Source organism: Psammomys obesus, unplaced genomic scaffold, assembly GCF_907164565.1.
Source record: "Psammomys obesus unplaced genomic scaffold, mPsaObe1.curated_primary_1811, whole genome shotgun sequence".
Classification (NCBI taxonomy): Eukaryota; Metazoa; Chordata; class Mammalia; order Rodentia; family Muridae; genus Psammomys; species Psammomys obesus.
This window is the reverse complement of record NW_026596088.1, coordinates 7,834,453-7,852,591: the sequence shown is the minus strand read 5'-3', so window position 1 is coordinate 7,852,591 and position 18,139 is coordinate 7,834,453. Positions and strand designations below refer to the sequence as shown.

The 18,139-nt window shown below is 39.4% G+C and overlaps 2 protein-coding genes across 7 annotated transcripts in view; one reads left to right on the top strand and one right to left on the bottom strand.

Annotated features, from left to right (window-relative positions):
- The window catches only part of Acsm3 (acyl-CoA synthetase medium chain family member 3), a 23,363-nt gene extending 11,393 nt beyond the window's left edge, over positions 1–11,970 (top strand). For 4 of the 5 annotated variants that reach the window (XM_055627331.1, XM_055627329.1, XM_055627332.1 and 1 more), the window contains 10 exons: positions 463–606; positions 798–954; positions 2,281–2,360; positions 3,874–3,997; positions 5,036–5,116; positions 6,251–6,352; positions 7,366–7,493; positions 7,587–7,686; positions 11,302–11,421; positions 11,767–11,970. In XM_055627331.1, coding sequence (XP_055483306.1) covers positions 463–606; positions 798–954; positions 2,281–2,360; positions 3,874–3,997; positions 5,036–5,116; positions 6,251–6,352; positions 7,366–7,493; positions 7,587–7,686; positions 11,302–11,421; positions 11,767–11,853 — 1,123 coding nt within the window. In that variant the 3' untranslated portion in view covers positions 11,854–11,970. Of the gene's footprint in view, positions 1–462; positions 607–797; positions 955–2,280; positions 2,361–3,873; positions 3,998–5,035; positions 5,470–6,250; positions 6,353–7,365; positions 7,494–7,586; positions 7,687–11,301; positions 11,422–11,766 lie in introns of those variants that run through there. The other variant, XM_055627333.1, reaches the window with a different exon arrangement.
- Positions 11,971–12,359: 389 nt separating this feature from the next.
- Eri2 (ERI1 exoribonuclease family member 2) overlaps positions 12,360–18,139 on the bottom strand; it is a 7,200-nt gene continuing 1,420 nt past the window's right edge. Inside the window, exons 2-9 of one of the 2 annotated variants that reach the window (XM_055627327.1) lie at positions 18,057–18,124; positions 17,891–17,974; positions 16,851–16,978; positions 16,151–16,307; positions 15,212–15,312; positions 14,867–14,948; positions 14,218–14,306; positions 12,360–14,021 (exon numbers count right to left, since the gene is read on the bottom strand). In XM_055627327.1, the coding sequence (XP_055483302.1) occupies positions 12,714–14,021; positions 14,218–14,306; positions 14,867–14,948; positions 15,212–15,312; positions 16,151–16,307; positions 16,851–16,978; positions 17,891–17,974; positions 18,057–18,124 (2,017 nt within the window). In that variant the 3' untranslated portion in view covers positions 12,360–12,713. Of the gene's footprint in view, positions 14,022–14,217; positions 14,307–14,866; positions 14,949–15,211; positions 15,313–16,150; positions 16,308–16,850; positions 16,979–17,890; positions 17,975–18,056; positions 18,125–18,139 lie in introns of those variants that run through there. The other variant, XM_055627328.1, reaches the window with a different exon arrangement.

Below are 18,139 nucleotides of genomic sequence, written 5' to 3'. Positions count from 1 at the left end.
GATAGATAGATAGATAGATAGATAGATAGATAGATAGATAGATAGATTGATTGATTTAGTTCCTGAGATAGAGAAGGGCTTATTAAGATATTGTGAAAGAAGGAAAGAATGTAGGATTGAGCAGAGGAAGAATTTAATTTTCTATGTATTCCCTATAAAGCGCTCAGCTAGCACACTGGGAATTCTGGGCTTTGGATCCTTGGGACTATGACAATCTCAGTAGGTGATCCTAATCCTGTACCCCCACAATGATCAGCTTTGGATGAGGGCTGTCCCTAGGAGATGCATGATCTTGAAGGCAGCTGCTCATATCACACAAGTAAAAGGATAGAAACAGATGTAGCCTTTACCTTGGGGGTGAATCCAAGCTCCTATGTTGAAGCTGCCCAAGCACATGGGTTTTCAAATCCTCCTCAGAGGTTCACAGCCACTCACAGAAACACTGTAGACTATCCTTTGCAGGTCTGCCAGTGACCGCCACACCTGTGTGAACACAAAGCACAACGAGATGATGACCATTTACTTTACCAGCGGGACAACCGGACTTCCGAAGATGATTGAACACACTCACAGCAGTTTTGGTTTAGGATTATCTGTCAATGGAAGGTATTTTCACAGAACTGTGGCTCTAGTATAAACACTGCAAAAAGAAAAGTGATTTGTGGACTGGCCTTTTAAGTTTGTTTTCTAACAAATTAGACATTTTTGTAAATTTATATAAAGTTTTACATACTTTTATATGCATGCAACTCCTACTAATTCAACAAATTTATACAACAGGGTTATTTTTATTCCAGGTTCTGGCTGGATTTGACAGCCTCAGATGTGATGTGGAATACTTCAGACACAGGCTGGGCAAAGTCTGCATGGAGTAGTGTTTTTTCTCCATGGACCCAAGGAGCATGTGTGTTTGCACACTATTTGCCCCGTTTTGACTCAACTTCCATCTTGAAAGTAAGGCAGAATAGAGGAGGTTCATGGTTAGAATGTGGTAGCATTAGTGGTATCAATGGTGGGATTGGCAGCTAGAGCACATGCAGAGATTGGGAGGTTTGTTTTATTTGGTCCTTTTAAAAATTTTTATTTATTTATTACAATTTATTTACTTTGTAGCCCAGCTATAGCCCCCATCTCTCATCCTCTCCCAACCCTGCCCTCCTTCCCTTTTCTCCTCCAATGCCCCTTCCCCGGGCCCCTTCCATCTGACCCTAGCCTATCAAGCATTATCAGGACTGTCTGCATTGTCTTCCTCTGTGGCCTGGTAAGGCTCAGGGGGAGGTGATCAAAGAGCCAGCTACTGAGTGCATGTCAGAGACAGCCCCTGTTCCTATTACTAGGATGCCCATTTGGAGACTGAGCTGCCATGGCTACATCTGTACAGGGGTTTTAGGTTATCTCCATACATGGTCCTTGGTTGGAGTAGTCTTAGAAAAGACCCCTGGGCCCAAGATTTTTGGTTCTGTTGCTCTCCTTGTGGAGCTCCTGTCCTCTTCAGGTCTTATTATCTCCCCCTTCTTTCATAAGATTCCCTGCACTCTGCCCAAAGTTTGGTTATGAGTCTCAGCATCTTCTTTGATACCCTACTGGGTAGAGTCTTTCAGAGGCTCTCTATGGTATGCTCCTGTCTTGTTCCTTGTTTTCTCCCTCTTCCAATGTCCATCCCATTTGCCTTTCTGAATAAGGATTGATCATCTTACCCAGGGTCTTCCTTCTTGCTTGACTTCTTTAGGTGTACAGACTTTAGTATGATTAGCCTATATTTGTACAACCACTTTGGAAATCAATCTGGTGCTTTCTCAGAAAATTAGGAATAGTGCTACCTCAAGATCCAGCTATACTACTCCTAGGCTATGTTCAAGTATACAACAAGGACATTTGCTCAACCACGTTTGTAGCAGCTTTATTCGTAATGGCCAGAATCTGGAAACAACCCAGATGTCTCTCAAATGAGGAATTGATACAGAAATTGTGGTACATTTACACAATGAAATACTATGTAGCAACTAACAACAAGGAAATCATGACATTTGCAGGCAAATAGTGGGAAATAGAAAAGATCATCTTGAATGAGGTTTCCCAGAAGCAGAAAGACACACATGGTATATATTCACTTATAAGTGGATATTAGAAATTGGGAGTTTTAAGACATCTACATCTGCAAAGTCCACAGAGACAAGAGGAAATCTGAGTCCATTTACATGAAAATAAAGTTTTTTGCAGTGCTGTGCCTCTGGCAGATTAACACTTCAGCTGAGGCAGTTTGCTCTTTCTTAACTGCAGACCCTCTCCGAGTTCCCCATCACTGTCTTCTGCTCTGCACCAACTGCCTACCGAATGCTTGTACAGAGTGACATGACCAGGTAAGGCATGCTGGCAAATGGAAAGTCAGCCAGGGGAGACAGGAAGAAGAGGAGGTTAGAAAATGAAAGCCCCGTCTGCCCTAAACTACAGACTGACTACTCAGCACTGTGCTTAGTGTTTTCTTTCTCCTCCTCCTTTGCTTTCTTGATATTTTGTACATGGTTGCTGTCTCCAGAACAGGCTCCCATTAACTTGGAGAGGAAAGGAAAGATCAGACCATGTCTAGAACTCCTTATGAAGTGGTTATGATGAAAGAAAAAAAGAAAGAGAGAAAGAGAAAGAAAGAAAGAAAGAAAGAAAGAAGAAAGAAAGAAAGAAAGAAAGAAAGAAAGAAAGAAAGAAAGAAAGAGAGAGAGAGAAAGAGAGAAAGAGAGAAAGAGAGGGGGTATTTATTTTGGGTGCCAGCTATTACCTGAGCTGAGATAGCAGAGAGGTTTGCTCCTTTTTGCAACTTCTCCCAGAGAGCAGTAGTGAGAATGCATGCTTCAACTCTACTGTGACTCCATTTGAAATGCTTGATTGTGGCCCTGAAAAGAAGATACCGTGACAGTGCTCACAGTGCACTTCTGTTCTCACGCGTTGACGTGAAGCACAGCTCTTGCTCCAATTGGATAACACACAGTTTCTTCTGAGCCAAATGCAATTGACTATGGCCCAGGGACATGAATTCAGATGACTTCAAATGACATGGTCCACTGTGGAAGTGATTACACTACCTGTCATGGTCACAGAACAAAAGGAAGGCATAAATCAATGCATTTGTCCATACACTGGTGAGGGCCTTGGGCACATGGTCGACAGAGGAGACAGAAAGGGATCCCTTCTGTAGGCTTCTGATGTTAGAGTAGCCTCAGTTTTAGAGTTTGTAAAGAGTGTCAAGGATAATTTTGGCCCTCCATCCTTGACATTCCATGTCACCACACTTACCAACTGTTGCCACTCAGCCTGAGATCTTCTTCCACACAGATGTGGCATCTTCAGAGAACTTCAGTTTAGTGTTGTGAGGTGAATTTTAACTGATGATGTAAAATAGCATTATTGAGCTGGGTGTAGTGGTACACTTAATCCCAGCACTTGGGAAGCAGAGAGACTGAGTTCCTATCTATCTATCTATCTATCTATCTATCTATCTATCTATCTATCTACAGATAGGGGTGTGTGTGTGTGTGTGTGTGTGTGTGTGTGTGTGTGTGTGTGTGTAGGGGTACCTTTTCTAAAGGTACACCAAAGGTGGCATGGTGTTTCTTTGCAACAAGTGATGCCTCCAGAAAAAAAAAAAAAAAAAAAAAAAAAAAAAGACAACCTGGTATTATAGCAATCTGCTTATGGCATTTATATTAGAATGATCTTCTTAGAGCTTCAGGTGTTACATTATATTAGAATAATCTGCTTGTGGCATTGGGTGTTACTTTATATCAGAGTAATCTGCTTACTTTGTACCACAATAGTCCTAATTCCCACTTCTTGCCATTTCTCCTTGTCAACCTAACTCACTCCCTGTTTTTGGAGAAGCTATAAGTTCAACAGTCTGAAGCACTGTGTGAGTGCTGGGGAACCAATTAACCCTGAAGTGATGGAACAATGGAGAAAGAAGACAGGCCTAGACATCTACGAAGGCTATGGACAGACAGAAACGGTACCTGCCCCAGTGAAGACATTGGGATGTGATTAGTCAGATAAATAAAAGCCAACGTGTCTAATGTGTCCTTGTGATTGCTGCAAGAATAAGGAAAGGTGTGGTTAAGAAATAAGTTTTTAAAAATAAAGAAAAGCTTGAGAAAAACTAATTGCATTTTTTTAGAAAAATGGTTAACTGGTCAAGGTGAGAACAGCACAATATTTTTAAAGAGAAAAAAAGTATTAGATCTATGTTACAGGGAACTTCTAAAGATTCACAAAATATAATGCTGTGAGTGAGTTTCTGGTCCCCTGAAGAATTAAGTCTGTTGGGAGACTCTCTAGAAAACAGATTCTAAAGCATTATTTTAACCCCAGCACTCTAACAGTAGAGGGAGAAGGATCAAGTGCAAGGTCGTTCTCAGCTACACTGTGAGCTCACCACCAGCCCATGTGAACAAGCAAATGCATAAATAATAAAATAAAATGGGCTTTTTAAAGAACTCATGCAGAAAAGAATAGTGGGGGTTTGAACTTAGTGGTAGAGTACTTTCCTAGCATATGTGAGGCCTCAGTTTAATCCTTAGCACCACTCAAGAGCTCTAGAGAAGGTTAATAGAGTAGGAACAATGTGGTTATTATGTAGCAGAAAGGGTAACAAGCAAGGCAGAGAAAGGGAAAAGTTGAACAATTTTTATTTGGTATGTCTTATTTATAATATCTGAACTTTTAAATCCTGAGAACTATTACCTAGAAAAATCGAAATTACAAAATTAAATAACTATAAAAATTGACGGATTATTTAAACACAACCAGCATAGCAACCATTGCACTAACCTAAGTACAAATACTAATTACTCATATAACTTATTTTTTTTTTTTTTACATCTTTATCGTGTATGCTGGTAAACTGTGAATCTCTACATTCCATGAGGACACAGATTTTATGGGTTTTGTGTTGACCCCACTTCACAATACACAATATTTAATGAATACACAATAGATGAAGTAGTATTTTACATTACTTTTAATGTTACCATACTTTCTTCTTACCTAGGTGCTGATTTGTGGAAATTTCAAGGGGATGAAAATTAAGCCTGGCTCAATGGGAAAGCCTTCTCCTGCTTTTAATGTGAAGGTTTGCAAGTTCACTTCCAGGAGAATGTTTCCTCACCACACCCACCCACATTCCTTTTAGATGTGATAATCCCTTGTTAAGTCTATATGTTAAATTCTATACCAAAAGAGAACTGGATGGTAAGTGTTGGCTTAAAATGCTCTTGCTATTTTTTGCAAACAGCTATATTGTGCTGTGAATTCAGGATCTTTATAAGAACTTACTCATTTAATTTCCAGAAAAAATCCTAAAGCTATATTAACAATGGGGCCACTTTGCTGGTGACTATGCAGAGAAATTGAAGAACTTACCAGAGTTCATGCAGCTTGAGCCTTAGAGCGGGAACACAACTCAAGCAATCCGGCTCCAGTATCGGCAATCTTGGCACAAGTTCATAGTGGTTGAGGCCCACTCTTCTCTTTCTGCCTGCCTGCCTGGCTCCAGGTTTTCTTTAACAACAGCCTTTACTGTCATCTGATGCCTGGGTAGAAAAAGCAGCGTACTTCCCCATCTGCACACTTTGCACAGGGTTAAAGTTCTCTCAGGTCAACCCAACTTCAAAGCGAGGTGTAGACAAAGGCTTCACACTAATACATTAAAAAAGGAGAAAAACAAACAAACCGCATCTGCGAAAAGAGATCAACTTCCAGAGGACAAGGCCCCAGACTAATTGAAGCTTAGTTGTAATACTAGGATCAATGCTTCTCAAGTTCATCAGATCATACAAATCACAAGGTTACACACTTGAAATATTCCTTATTCCTCTTCCCTGGCACACCTGACGTAATGATGTGACACAAGACTTGGAATCCACACTTAACAAAGACTTGTTGCTAAATGGCAAAAAGCAGATTGCAAAACTTCATAAGTGATCCTAGTTTCTTTTGTCTATAATTGTCCCAAAGAACATTAGCAAAACATGATTATTGCTGGGTGGTAAAAGTGAGGAAATTTTTTACTATTCTTTCATATTTTGGAATTTGCATTTTATAACATTTTGTACAATAATAACTTGGGTAATAATACATTTAAGAATTTAAAGTCTATACAAAATGTTTTAAAGCCTATATTCTGGCCAAAAAGATTCAAGGGTAAAATTCTAGATGTGGCATTCAATTAAAATTCCCTTAAATAAACTATCCTGTTTTATTCTAGATTTTAGATGAAAATGGCACTATTCTTCCTCCTGGACAAGAAGGGGATATTGGTGTTCAAGTTCTTCCTGATCGACCATTTGGCCTTTTTACTCATTATGTAGTAAGGGCTTTATTTTTAAAATCTCTATTTTTTTTTTTTTCTTCAAAAGTGTGATTCTAGCATTTGGGATACAGAAGCAGAAAGACTACAAATTCAAAATCATCTTCAGCTACTACAAAGCACTCTTGAAGCCAGCCTAGAATACCTGAGACCCTATATGGAAACCACAGTATTGGGTCACTAATTCCTATTTTTACAAAACAAACCTAGAGAGATTCATTGCTCTAAGCAGTAGTCCCACAGACAGGGAAAGAAATAATGTGCTTGCCAAATAACACACTGGTGCCCTCTCCTTGGAAGGGACTCATAAAAGGGAATTCTTATCTATGCTTTCTCAATATCAATAGATCCTTTTCAACTAGCAAACAGCACACAATTATTTTTTTTCTGACATCTGATTTGCTCTCTTCCCACACCTGAGAAACTAGAGAAGCAAGGAATGAGGCCATAGGGTTAAGTAAATTCATTTCACTAGACGCTTTCTTATCTCTAACCATGATATACAAAGCAGAGCAAAGTTTATATCAATATACCAGGAGGTCCAGGTCACACCTGCCAGTGAACTGAAAGCAAGCAATATTTTGTTTGTTTTCTTCTTAAGCCAGTTATAGAACTGACCTTATGTAAACCAAACCAAACCAAGGAACACATCTGCTCTGAATTAAGCATTGTGCTTTCTTTAACTCTTCTCTCTTTTCCTGCCAGTGTTAAGTATTATTTAGAAAAAGGCGTAATTTTGCCTACTCTCCAAACCTTTGAGATGCTGCAACATTTATCCTATAGCTACATAAAACACTCCTCAGGGGTTCTCTCAGGTCAGGTCTTTTCAACTGCAATTTCTTTATGTTGGGCTAGATCCATGCTCACAATTCATTCTTACTTCACTCTGGCTCCTCTTCATTCTGATGCTTCTCAAAGCAGCCAAGCTTTCTTTTACTTTGAGCATTTAAAAATGACTGGGGAAAAAGAGTCATGTTCATAAAAATATTTTAAAAATGCTATTTATTTTGCAGGATGATCCTTCAAAAACAGCTTCAGCTCTACGAGGGAATTTCTATATTACTGGAGACAGAGGCTATATGGATGAAGATGGGTATTTCTGGTTTGTTGCAAGATCAGATGATATCATATTATCTTCTGGGTAACTTTCTTTTCCACATGTGCATGTGTGTTTATTAAGCATTCTGGGAGAATCTGTAACTCACCTTTATGAGTTCCTGTCATGTCTTCCTAGTTACCGAATTGGACCATTTGAAGTAGAAAGTGCCCTGATGGAGCATCCTTCCATTGCAGAGTCAGCTGTGGTCAGCAGCCCAGACCCCACCCGAGGAGAGGTAAAAGAACTGACCATCGACTTTCAAGTCTGTTGATCATCTAAATACATACTTCATTTAGTTGTATGGCTTTGTATGTGTTATATGGATGTGTGTGTGTATGTGTGTGAGATTTCCCTGTGCAGGCACGTATGGATATTGAGATACCTTCCTCAACACCTTCCTTCACCTTTTTTTTTTTTTAGGCAAGGTTATTCCCTGAAACCGGAGCTCACTGTTTAGGCTAGGCTGTTTGGTAGGTCAGTGAGCCCCTGCCCCACCTGTCTCCTACCCAGTGCTGGGGTAACCTTCAAACCTTCATTGCCATACCTGTTTTTTGTTTTGTTTTGTTTTTGCATGGGGCTTGGGATTCAAACCCAGATTCTTATTTCTTATGCGCAAGGAGCAAGCACTTTACTCATGGAACCATATTCACAGCCCCTAAACACACTTTTAAACAGTATTTCATGTAAAACAAATTACTTTACTTATTACTATCGCATTAAAACCAGGATGGCTCTCCTTCCAAGATTGTTTTTGCTAAGTGATTGCTGATGCCAGAGGTTAGCATGTTGTGTTTGTGGAGGAAACCAAGCTCTTTTAGGTCTTGAGCAGTGTGAATGTTAGCACTATTTTATTGTGAAGGGGACTACGTGAGGTAGATGAGAGGAGGGGGCAAATAGTCTTTAGAGTGGCTCTTCACTAAACTTCACTCACAGGGTCTTTGCTCTTCCCACACCTTGCTGTCATCATCACTTCTGTCTATCCAGGCAAAAGCGTATCTGGGACAAGGTAGTTTGTAGAGCCTTTTAAAACCAGGGCTGGCTCGGCAGTCACCAGGTATCCCAGGGTGGGTTACAGTTCCTCTGTGGTTGTAGAGTCTCGATGTGGTGTTGACATTAGCCAGAGTGAGGGGAAATTCTGGTGGGCTGCAACACTTCCTGGTGGAGGACAGAGGGGGGTCCACAAGGTATCCATGCACAGAACAGCAGCGTGCTGCACGGCACAGGCAGCCTTTTACTCTCTGTGGCAGGCCGGTTCTAGCCAGTTTGACTCCTTCTCTAGGAAGGGGCCAACCAGATCTTTGATTGGGTAGCAAGTTCTAGAAGGACGGATCAAGATTACACATAATGAAGACGTCAAGGCACTATCCTACGACGCTGCCTATGGCAGTTGTGCCACTTACTGCGCACTGTTTACTGTAGCCTGCTCTAAGGGTTCCTCATGTAGTCAAGCCAGACCACATTTGACAGTCTTCATGAGGTTCAACAGTGTTCTCAAGTGAATTACCTAAAAGCAAGTAAGATTTTAAACAAGCATTTTCTTAACTGCTTTGTTAGTATTTTCTTAGTTGAGTTTCGTACTTTAATATTTTTAAAGAATTTCACAGGCTGCTTTGCTTTGCTTTGAAAATTTCAGAAAAGATGTAACTTAACAGTGGAGAGCTTGCTTAGCATGTGTAAGGCCTGAATTTGATTCCCAAAGTCTGTCTCTCTCTCTTTCTCTCTCCCTCCAGTGGTTTATATTTAATTAATTTTCCTTTTTAAAAATTTATTTATTTTTATGTGTATTGGTGTTTTGCCTTCATATGTCTGTGTGAGGGTGTCAGATCTCCTAGAACTGGAGTCAAAGACAGGTCTGAGAGCTGCCATGTGAGTGCTCAGAATTGAAACTGAGTCCTCTGGGAAAGCACATGAGGCTCTTAACAACTGAGCCATCTCTCCAGGCCCTGATTACTAAAAATTTTAAATGTGTGCTTCCTATAAGCTATTTTCTTTTTCCATCAAGTTAATTGCTCGTGAAAAGGTCATGTTATGCAGTCCAGGCAAATCCTCCTGCCTCTGCCTCAAAAGTACTGGGACTGGCCTTGCCTTTATTAGGCAAGCATCTGCCACCCGGCACACCCCTGCTCCTGGTCCCTAACCTCAGGTATGACAAGGAAGGTGCTTATGTTCACATTCTGCCAGGAGGCCAAATATGTGTTAAGAGTAAAACAAATTTGTGTAAAATATATATAATAAAAATATAGACGGAAGTAAATATCAGTGTCACAAAAGAAAGAGAAAGCCTGGAGAATTACTCTAAATTAAAGAATACTAAAAGACATAACAGCAAAACATGCTGAAATCACAAGTGTGCATTGCTGTGCCTGGAAGGATTTTGTCTTTTTTAAAAGACAAGATTTCCAATAAGGATAACAGGGCTGAATGAGTTCTGTTATTTCTGAAAATAATACTTAATATTTTAAATGCTATTTTAAAAATACTGGAACATGGAGGGAAGTAAGGAGCAGTGGAAAGAACAAAGGCAGCCAGGCAGGGATGCCTCAGAGGTTAATAGTATTTGCTGTTCTTGCAGAGGACTTGGGTTCATTCCCAGGAGTCACTGTGCGTGGGGGTGGCAGGGCTCAGGATGCTCTGTAATTCTGATTCTACAGCATCTGGTGCCCTCTTCTGGCCACCATGGGCACCAGGCCAGCACACGGTGCGCATACATGCATATAGACAAAACTTTCATACACATCAAATAAAAACAATAGGTAAATCCTTTAAAAGAATTTAATAAGGAAGGTAGGTAGGTAGGTAGATAGGTAAGTTACTGAGATGGCTAAGCCCTTAAATTCCTTGGCTTGCAGAGCTCTAAGAATCTGACAAAGGCCACAGGCCACTGCTGAACTTGGGCTTACACAGTCATGAAAATGTTTTTCACTAGAAAATAGTAAATATAAACATACAGGGCTACAAGTCACACACAATATGATGAGACTGAATAAAGAAACTGAATTAAATTAGCCACATGTTGCTAGTGGCTGTACACAAACTGGGCCAGCCATAGACACTGCTCAGAAAAATCTAAGATTTTCCACAAAATTTCAGAGAAACTTAAAAGCTCAAATGATTAATTTTTTAAAATTACATTTATTTGTTTACTGTAGAGCTCAGGGGGCAGTTTTGGAGAGGTGGCTCTCTCTTTCCACCATGTGAGTGCCAGGGATCAAACTCAGATGTCAGACTCGGAAGCAAGTGCCTTTCCCCAAGCCATCTTGCTGCCCCAACATGATGGGTTTATGGGTTTAAAAATTACCAAAGCAAGCCAGGCGTGGTGACACACACCTCTGAGTTCAGGGCCAGCCTCGCCTACAAAGCTAGTCCAGGACGACCACAGCTATACAGAAAAACACTGTCTTGAAAAAACCAAAAACCAAACCAAACCAAACAACGAAAATGCCAATGCAAAGGCAACAAATGCAAACACCCTCAGTCTTTGAACTTTTGCTACTGAGCTGAGTAGGGCCTAGAAGCTGAGTTGTTACACAAGAGTTTGTACTCAGTGTGCTGCCCTGTTTCTAAGGGGAAGCCAAGGACAGAGGTAATCAGACTCAGATCAGAACACACATTTCAAAATGTAGTCAGGGCAGGGTTTCAAGGGTGATCCTGAGCAAAGCAGGCTGGTACTGAGAAGAGACTGAGTATGGATCACCTGGGTGGCTTAGGAACAGAGGCACACAGTAGGGATCACACTACACCATGGCCCCACTCCCACAGTTCATTCCCCCAGGTAGACTCCCAGTGAGAGAGCAGACAAGAAATACCAAGGCGTCGAAAGCTTAACTTATGTGATGTATTACTAATTTAGGTAGTGAAGGCTTTTATTGTTCTGAATCCTGATTACAAGTCCCACGATCAAGAACAACTGAAAAAGGAGATTCAGGAGCATGTGAAAAAGACTACAGCGCCTTACAAATACCCCAGAAAGGTAGGCGTCCTGTTACAACTGGCATTTGTTCAGTACTTTGGAAATATTTCAGCTATTTGTTTTTTCCTTTTAAATGACCTTTCCCCTTAAATATGCTATTCAAGAAGTTCCAAACAGAATTAATGACAATAGATAATCCAAATTTATGAGGTTAAACCGAAGCCCCTAACCTAATTCAGTCAATTAGCTCATAATATTAAATGTTAAAAAGCAAGCAGGCCAACAAACAAACAAAAAGCCCAGCTTCAAGCGTCCTTTCACCCAGCAGTCAGGACAGAGCTAGTACATGACTGGCATGAGCTGGTTTACTGGTGCTGAACTAACTTCTTCCCTTCACACCAACAGGTGGAGTTTATCGACAAGCTGCCGAAGACTGTCAGTGGGAAGGTCAAAAGAAATGAACTGAGGAAAAAAGAATGGAAAACCATTTAAACTCATTGCACAAATCACCTGCAAACAGTGTTCACAAGCCTGCAGATCCCAGCTGCAGGTCATCTGGGGAGGCTGCTTTTATGTTGGATTAAAGTACTCTGCAGTTATGACATCAGAGCCTGAATTCTGAAATCAATCAGTGACTCCTGCATTCACGCCAACGTTCCTACAATTTGGTAACATATAACGAATGTGATCGGTTGCTGAGGTGTTTTAAAATGTATTTTAGGAGTTCTAAACCAAATCTCTGTCCCACTGGTTTTCAAAACTTAGCTGAACAATTCTGTTAATCATATAACAAATCATAACAAACCTCCAAGCTTTGAATAAAAAGCTAAATAATTTGTTTTTAGAAAATTGTCATAATTCTTAGAATATTTACCTAACACTTGAGTAAGAATTTTATTAGTCATATTTTTATTCAAATAATTTTAAAGGTTTGAAATTTGTGTCATGATCTAACTATAAATGACAGCTCTCATGTTCCATAGCTACTTATTAAATTTAACCTAACAAATATGGTTTATAAAAATATTTTCTTGGGGTTCTTTATGATATTTTGATAAATTCAACATATGTTAATAAATAAAATATAATTATGTGAAATTATCCAAATACTCATGCTTGGGAATTTAAGGAACCAGGATTCCTACATGCACAGACAACAGACAGTTGACAGACAACTACTGGACTAGAGTGCAAGTCATGCAGTCCACTTCCCTTCTGTGTGAACTGCTCAGTGGAGCTGGAGTACTCAGGCATTCTGAGACTGTGTAATTTGACTCAATACTGTTCTCAGTCCAGCACAAATGTCATAGAAGGCTTATGCTGAACTAAAAGACAGTTTAGAAGAGGGTTTATCAATTTCTCATTGAAGGTCTGAGTCGTAAAGAATTTTTAATAGGAAAACTTAAATTTCTGTCAGGAATACGGCTTGTTTCTGGAGAGCTGAAAGTGAGTCCCTCTGAGGAATGAGACAGAGATTTGCTATTGGCTCTTTCCTTTTGAAGTGCTTGTTCCCACTTAAAATACCCACAGCATTTTCTGTCTTCTCGGTATTTCCCAACAGGGCAACAGTAGAAGGCTTTCCCATGATTTGGCCCATTATTTGAAACAATAAGCCGCTTAGACCTTCTGCCACACTTGCATAAGGGGGGTGTCATCTTTCCAGTCTTCCAAGGCTCTTGTAGATTCACTGTGGATGCTAATATGGAGAGAGGAACTTTACGGGAAGAAGTTCCTGCAGAGCAAGTAGATGATGTCAACTTGTCTTCATGAATAGCGAAGGTCTGCTTTTTCGCTCGTGGGAAAGCTAGGGAACTAGAGGAATTCCTTTTAGTACCACCTAAAAGAAGAGGCTGTGTCCTTAAAACTGAAGGATGTGACGCGTTGGCACTGACACTGTTGAAGGGAAATGGTTTGCATTCGGGTAATTTAAAAGCAGAAGCATCTGATGGATGTTTGACTCCTTTTACATCATAAACTGTGCTGTGAGGACTTTTGTACACAATAGACTTAGATGTTCCAGGGTGTTGAGGAGTCTCCTTAAGGTCTGCAAAGTTTTCATAACTAAGGATTTCTGATTCTTTTAAAACCACTGACCTCTCTCCAGAATCAAATGAAGTATCTACATTTGTGTCACTCCTGGGAAGCATACAATCTGTATCTTGCTCAACCTGAGATGCTGGCAATAAAACTACATCTTCCCACTCAGCCAACATAGGTAAACAGTCAAAAGTGCGATCCATCTCTACATCTGAAACATGATTAACAGATGGAATGGTTGTAGATACAAGTACCAAGTTGGAGTTAAGTGTTGGGGACTTTAAGCTGTCATTTGAGGTAAGCTGATCACTTTTTCTTAGCTTCAAGGTAGGAGAACAAAATTGTTCCACAGAAGTTGAGGGCTTAGTAGTAAAAAGAGAAGAGCAATGTTTGATATTGTTAATATCTGCTTTCATGTTGCTCTTTAGTTGTAACTGGTCCTTTATAGAAGAATTCACATAAAATGAATCCATTTGAGCATTTTCCTGAGTTTTTACTGTACTTTCGGGCTCCTTCTGATATATGCTGGGACCCTGGATGCTAATGTTGCAGGCAGATGCTTCTTCAACTTGATCTGTAACCAAATTTTTGGCCAAAATCTTGGGATTCTTCTTAGTGAGAACCTATGATTCCACAGACAAATCCACCGCTTTAGGAACGGCATTTATAATTTCTTCAGTAGACATTATATATGACCAAAAAAGGGAAAAATACTACTGTATATAAATGACTACGCACATGAAATCAAGATTTTAATAATCCTATGACTACTACACTAGACCTCAAAATGACAAAATAAAGAGGCAAGACATTACTAACCTTATTCAAGGACCTGGTAATTTTCATTAGGCAACCATCCCTGATCATTTTCCAAGCAAGAAGAGCAGTGTTCCGAGAATCATCTAAGCCTGAGGAAATAAAGTATCAAACACCGAGTGCTGTGGTACTAACATGAAAAAAATAACAGAAAACAAATTACATTTAAACAGAAATTGAGGTATACTGTTAGTTTTGTGACCACCTGATTTTAATCATCATAAATTGGTCTGTGAGAAGTTGGGACAGCATTACTAATGGATGATACGATGGCTTGTACCTGCACAGATGAAAATTTGTTAGGCAGCCTCCAAAAATGTGACCAGCATTCTGTACAGATCATCATTTATGAAAATATAGTAATGTACAGTTTTTTTCAGTAGTCCATCATATTATCTGGGCACTTGTGTTACTATTTGATGTGCTCATTATTTTCATTATTATTTATTTTTAAACAAACTAGAACCACTACATGGTAGTCTTTATCTAAATTCAAGAAACTCGTAATTCAAAAATAATAGTTTGAGTTAAGAACATTTTTTTAGGCTGAAAGGTATTAATACTACTACTATACTCTAAATGGAACTAATATAAAAAATTTTACAAAAGTCAAATGACTTACAGAATGAAATGACTATTAGTGTATACAAACCAGAATGTTCTCGTCCTGAAAATTCTATTCCCACTTCCTGCAAGGCACCACTCAGTCCTTTGGGTTTCCTCTTATAAAAAAGCTAATTAAATAAAAAAAAGACACATTTATAAAAATACAATGACTATCACAAAGGCTATGAAGTTATTTCTTATAACTTTTAGTTCTATAAGATTTGAGAGTGAGTACTAATGTGCTGTCTCAAATATTTTAATTAATTACATCTCTATGTGAACATTCTTAAAGGAAAAAATTCCTTATTTGTAGAAATTCACACCAATAAGATTAAAATGCAACCACTTTTCAACAGGAACAAAGTGAACATCCTCCGTCCTTGGTCCTTACCTTGTAAGTCGCTCTGAGATCAATCCAAGCATTTAAGCACACAGGTTTTAACAGCTGCTTTCTTCTACACTCATACTCCAGGCAAACGCCCAAGTCCCAGTCTGCATAATGGACATTAAAATAAAACCGGTGAAGTCAGTGCTTTTCCATTTACAAATAAAACATGTAAAATGAGATAGAGTAGAATAGTTAAGATTTCACTACTGTGCTATTATTCGTACTCATGTGTTTCATATTATCCTACATCTTATATAACTTGCCATTAAGAAATTATGTTGATGATTATTTCAAAATAATATATTCCCTGTGTGCGTACTGGTATATATGCGTGGTGGTCATGCATGCCAGTGCAAGTGGGTGGGTGTGCAGGTCAGAGCACAGCCTCAGGTGTTATTTCTCAAGTGTCACCCATCTTATATTGAGTCAGGGTTTCTTATTGGCCTGGAGAATCATGATTTTAAAAATATGAATGAATTTGCTTTTCTTTGTTAGTATCTGCATGGCCCTTGACTTTCTTTCCCTGGGCAATGAGGTCAACAAACATAATTTTAGGTTAACAAGAATAAAACAAGAAATAAGGGACTAGATAGTGGCAATGCTACTCTTCTTTGATGGGTGGGGCTTATGTATGTATAGTATGTGTGTGTACATTTATGTGGAGGTCTAAGGCTGACATTAGAGGCCAAGTGTTTTCCACCTTATCTATTTAGCCTAGGGCTTGCTGCTTTGCAAGTCTGGCTAGCCAGCTTGCTCTTGGGTTTCCCTGTCTCCACCTAGTGTCCTTGGAGTACAGACAGACAGTTGTGTCCAGTGGCTTTTACATGGGTCGTGAGGATCCCAACTCTGGTCCTCATGATCACACAACAAACACAGTATCTCTGAGCCACCTCCTCGGCCTCAATGCTCCCCAGTGTGGTTCACAGGCATAACTCAGGTTACCTGACCAAGTAACAAAAGCGCACAGCTTTACTTCAGAAGTGGAAGGCTCAGAATCCCCAGTAGCAAAACCGATTTTCTTCTGCTGCTGAATCTGATGAATCCATTTACAGAACTGAGATAAGCAAATCTTCAGGGGAACCCCTTCATCAACTTGAACCTAATTAGAGATATGAACTCACAAATGAACTCCTGAGCCACTGGGCATTTACAACAACTCTGCACTGTGGGGCTGGAACAAGAAGAAGTTCTGACTGACAGAGCTCATCTAGTAAAGAGATGTCAACACATACAGGCAGGAAGTACTGCAGACCTGAATTCACTATGGTAAGAGAAACTAGGCTGGTAACTCTATACAGTCTCACCCAAGTGTAATCTTTAAGCCAAGTCTCACAGAAATAAAAGACAGTGGGTTGCATTAGTTCTGTAAAATAAACTGTCTCTGGAGCTCACACCCTGAACTTCACACTCCCTAAGCAAGCACCCTTACGATAGCTACAACCCTTGACCTTGTTTGTAGCATTATTCTGATTTTTTTTTTTCTTCAGGATTCCAGTGAATCTCTGGAGGGGACATTATTTCTCTTAAGACTGAATAAATTAAAAAAAAAAAAAAAGACTGAATAAATTAAATTCCAAGTGTTAGTTGGCTTTTATTTTTTCTTTTGGAAACTGGTTCTTGGCTTCTAAAATTTGCATCATACCTGTTTTATCCCTGTCAGTTCTGTGCAAAATTCAGAAAGAATTGGATGTTCTTGAGGCTGAACATAAGCATGAAATTCAGATTCAATCTTTCCAGTTGCTGTATTCAACAAAATTGCTGGAAATTCAACTAAATGAAAGAAGCATGGGTGAACACTTAATTAATTAACTAATTAATTAATGTATTTATTTATTTTGAGGTGGGCTCACTATATAGTCCTGGTTGGCCTGGAAATCTAAATAGACCATCAGTTCTCAACCTGTGGGTCGCAAACCCTTTGGCATGGGGAGGGGGGTGTCAAATGACCCTTTTACAGGTCACATATCAGATATTCTGCACATGATATATTTACATTATGATTCCTAACACTCACAAAGTTACAGTTATAAATTAGCAATAGAAGTAATTTTATAGATGGGGTCACCAAGACATGAGGAATTACATTAAAGGGTCACAGCATTAGGAAGGTTGAGAACCACTAATATAGATCAAGCTGGCTTCAAACTCAGAGATCCACCTGTCTCTGCCTCCTGAGTGCTGGGATTAAAGGTGTGCATCACCACACCCGGCTGGCCTGAATATATACATCATCCTAAACATACACTGTTTTTATAATAGCATTACTAAGCAATCAATTCCAGTAAACGCTTATTAGAATAACCAAAACAGTGAGAAACAAATTTATAATAAAGCTGTGGGAAGTAATAAGTCAAAATATCAAAGTTATGTGTCCATTTAGGTTTACAATTAAATACGAAGACTACATGAGTTAAAAAGCACTCTATTATTGCAAAGCCATTTTTTTTCAGTTACTATCCAATTAAAGTTTCAAATATAATCTTAAAACAACTAGCTACTTTGCATAATCTCATTCAGGCATTTGGTATTTTATTATTTTTTTCGGTGAGATAGTTTTTATATTAAACTGCCAGCACCCTGTTATATTAAACAGCACCCTGTTTTCTTATTGGCTGGTTCATATCTAAAATCTTAAGAAGACTCATGGAGCACTAGCTTTGGCTACTGGTAGTCGAAACTTACTTATTTCAGGGCTATTGTGGTGCCTTCCATCATTCCAGCACGTGGACTCAAAATCAACGACAATTAAGTAGTCATACAACTGTTCTGCAAAAGACCAGAGTGTCCTTCAGCTATGCCAATGTTCGGAGTGCAAGGCTTCAAAATGTAAACAAAACATGGGACTTACTGATTCTGCTTCTCCCTGGATTCCCACTTGCTGGTGTAACTGACTTTCTCCTAATTAATCCAAGCCGCCTAAAATCGAGAAAC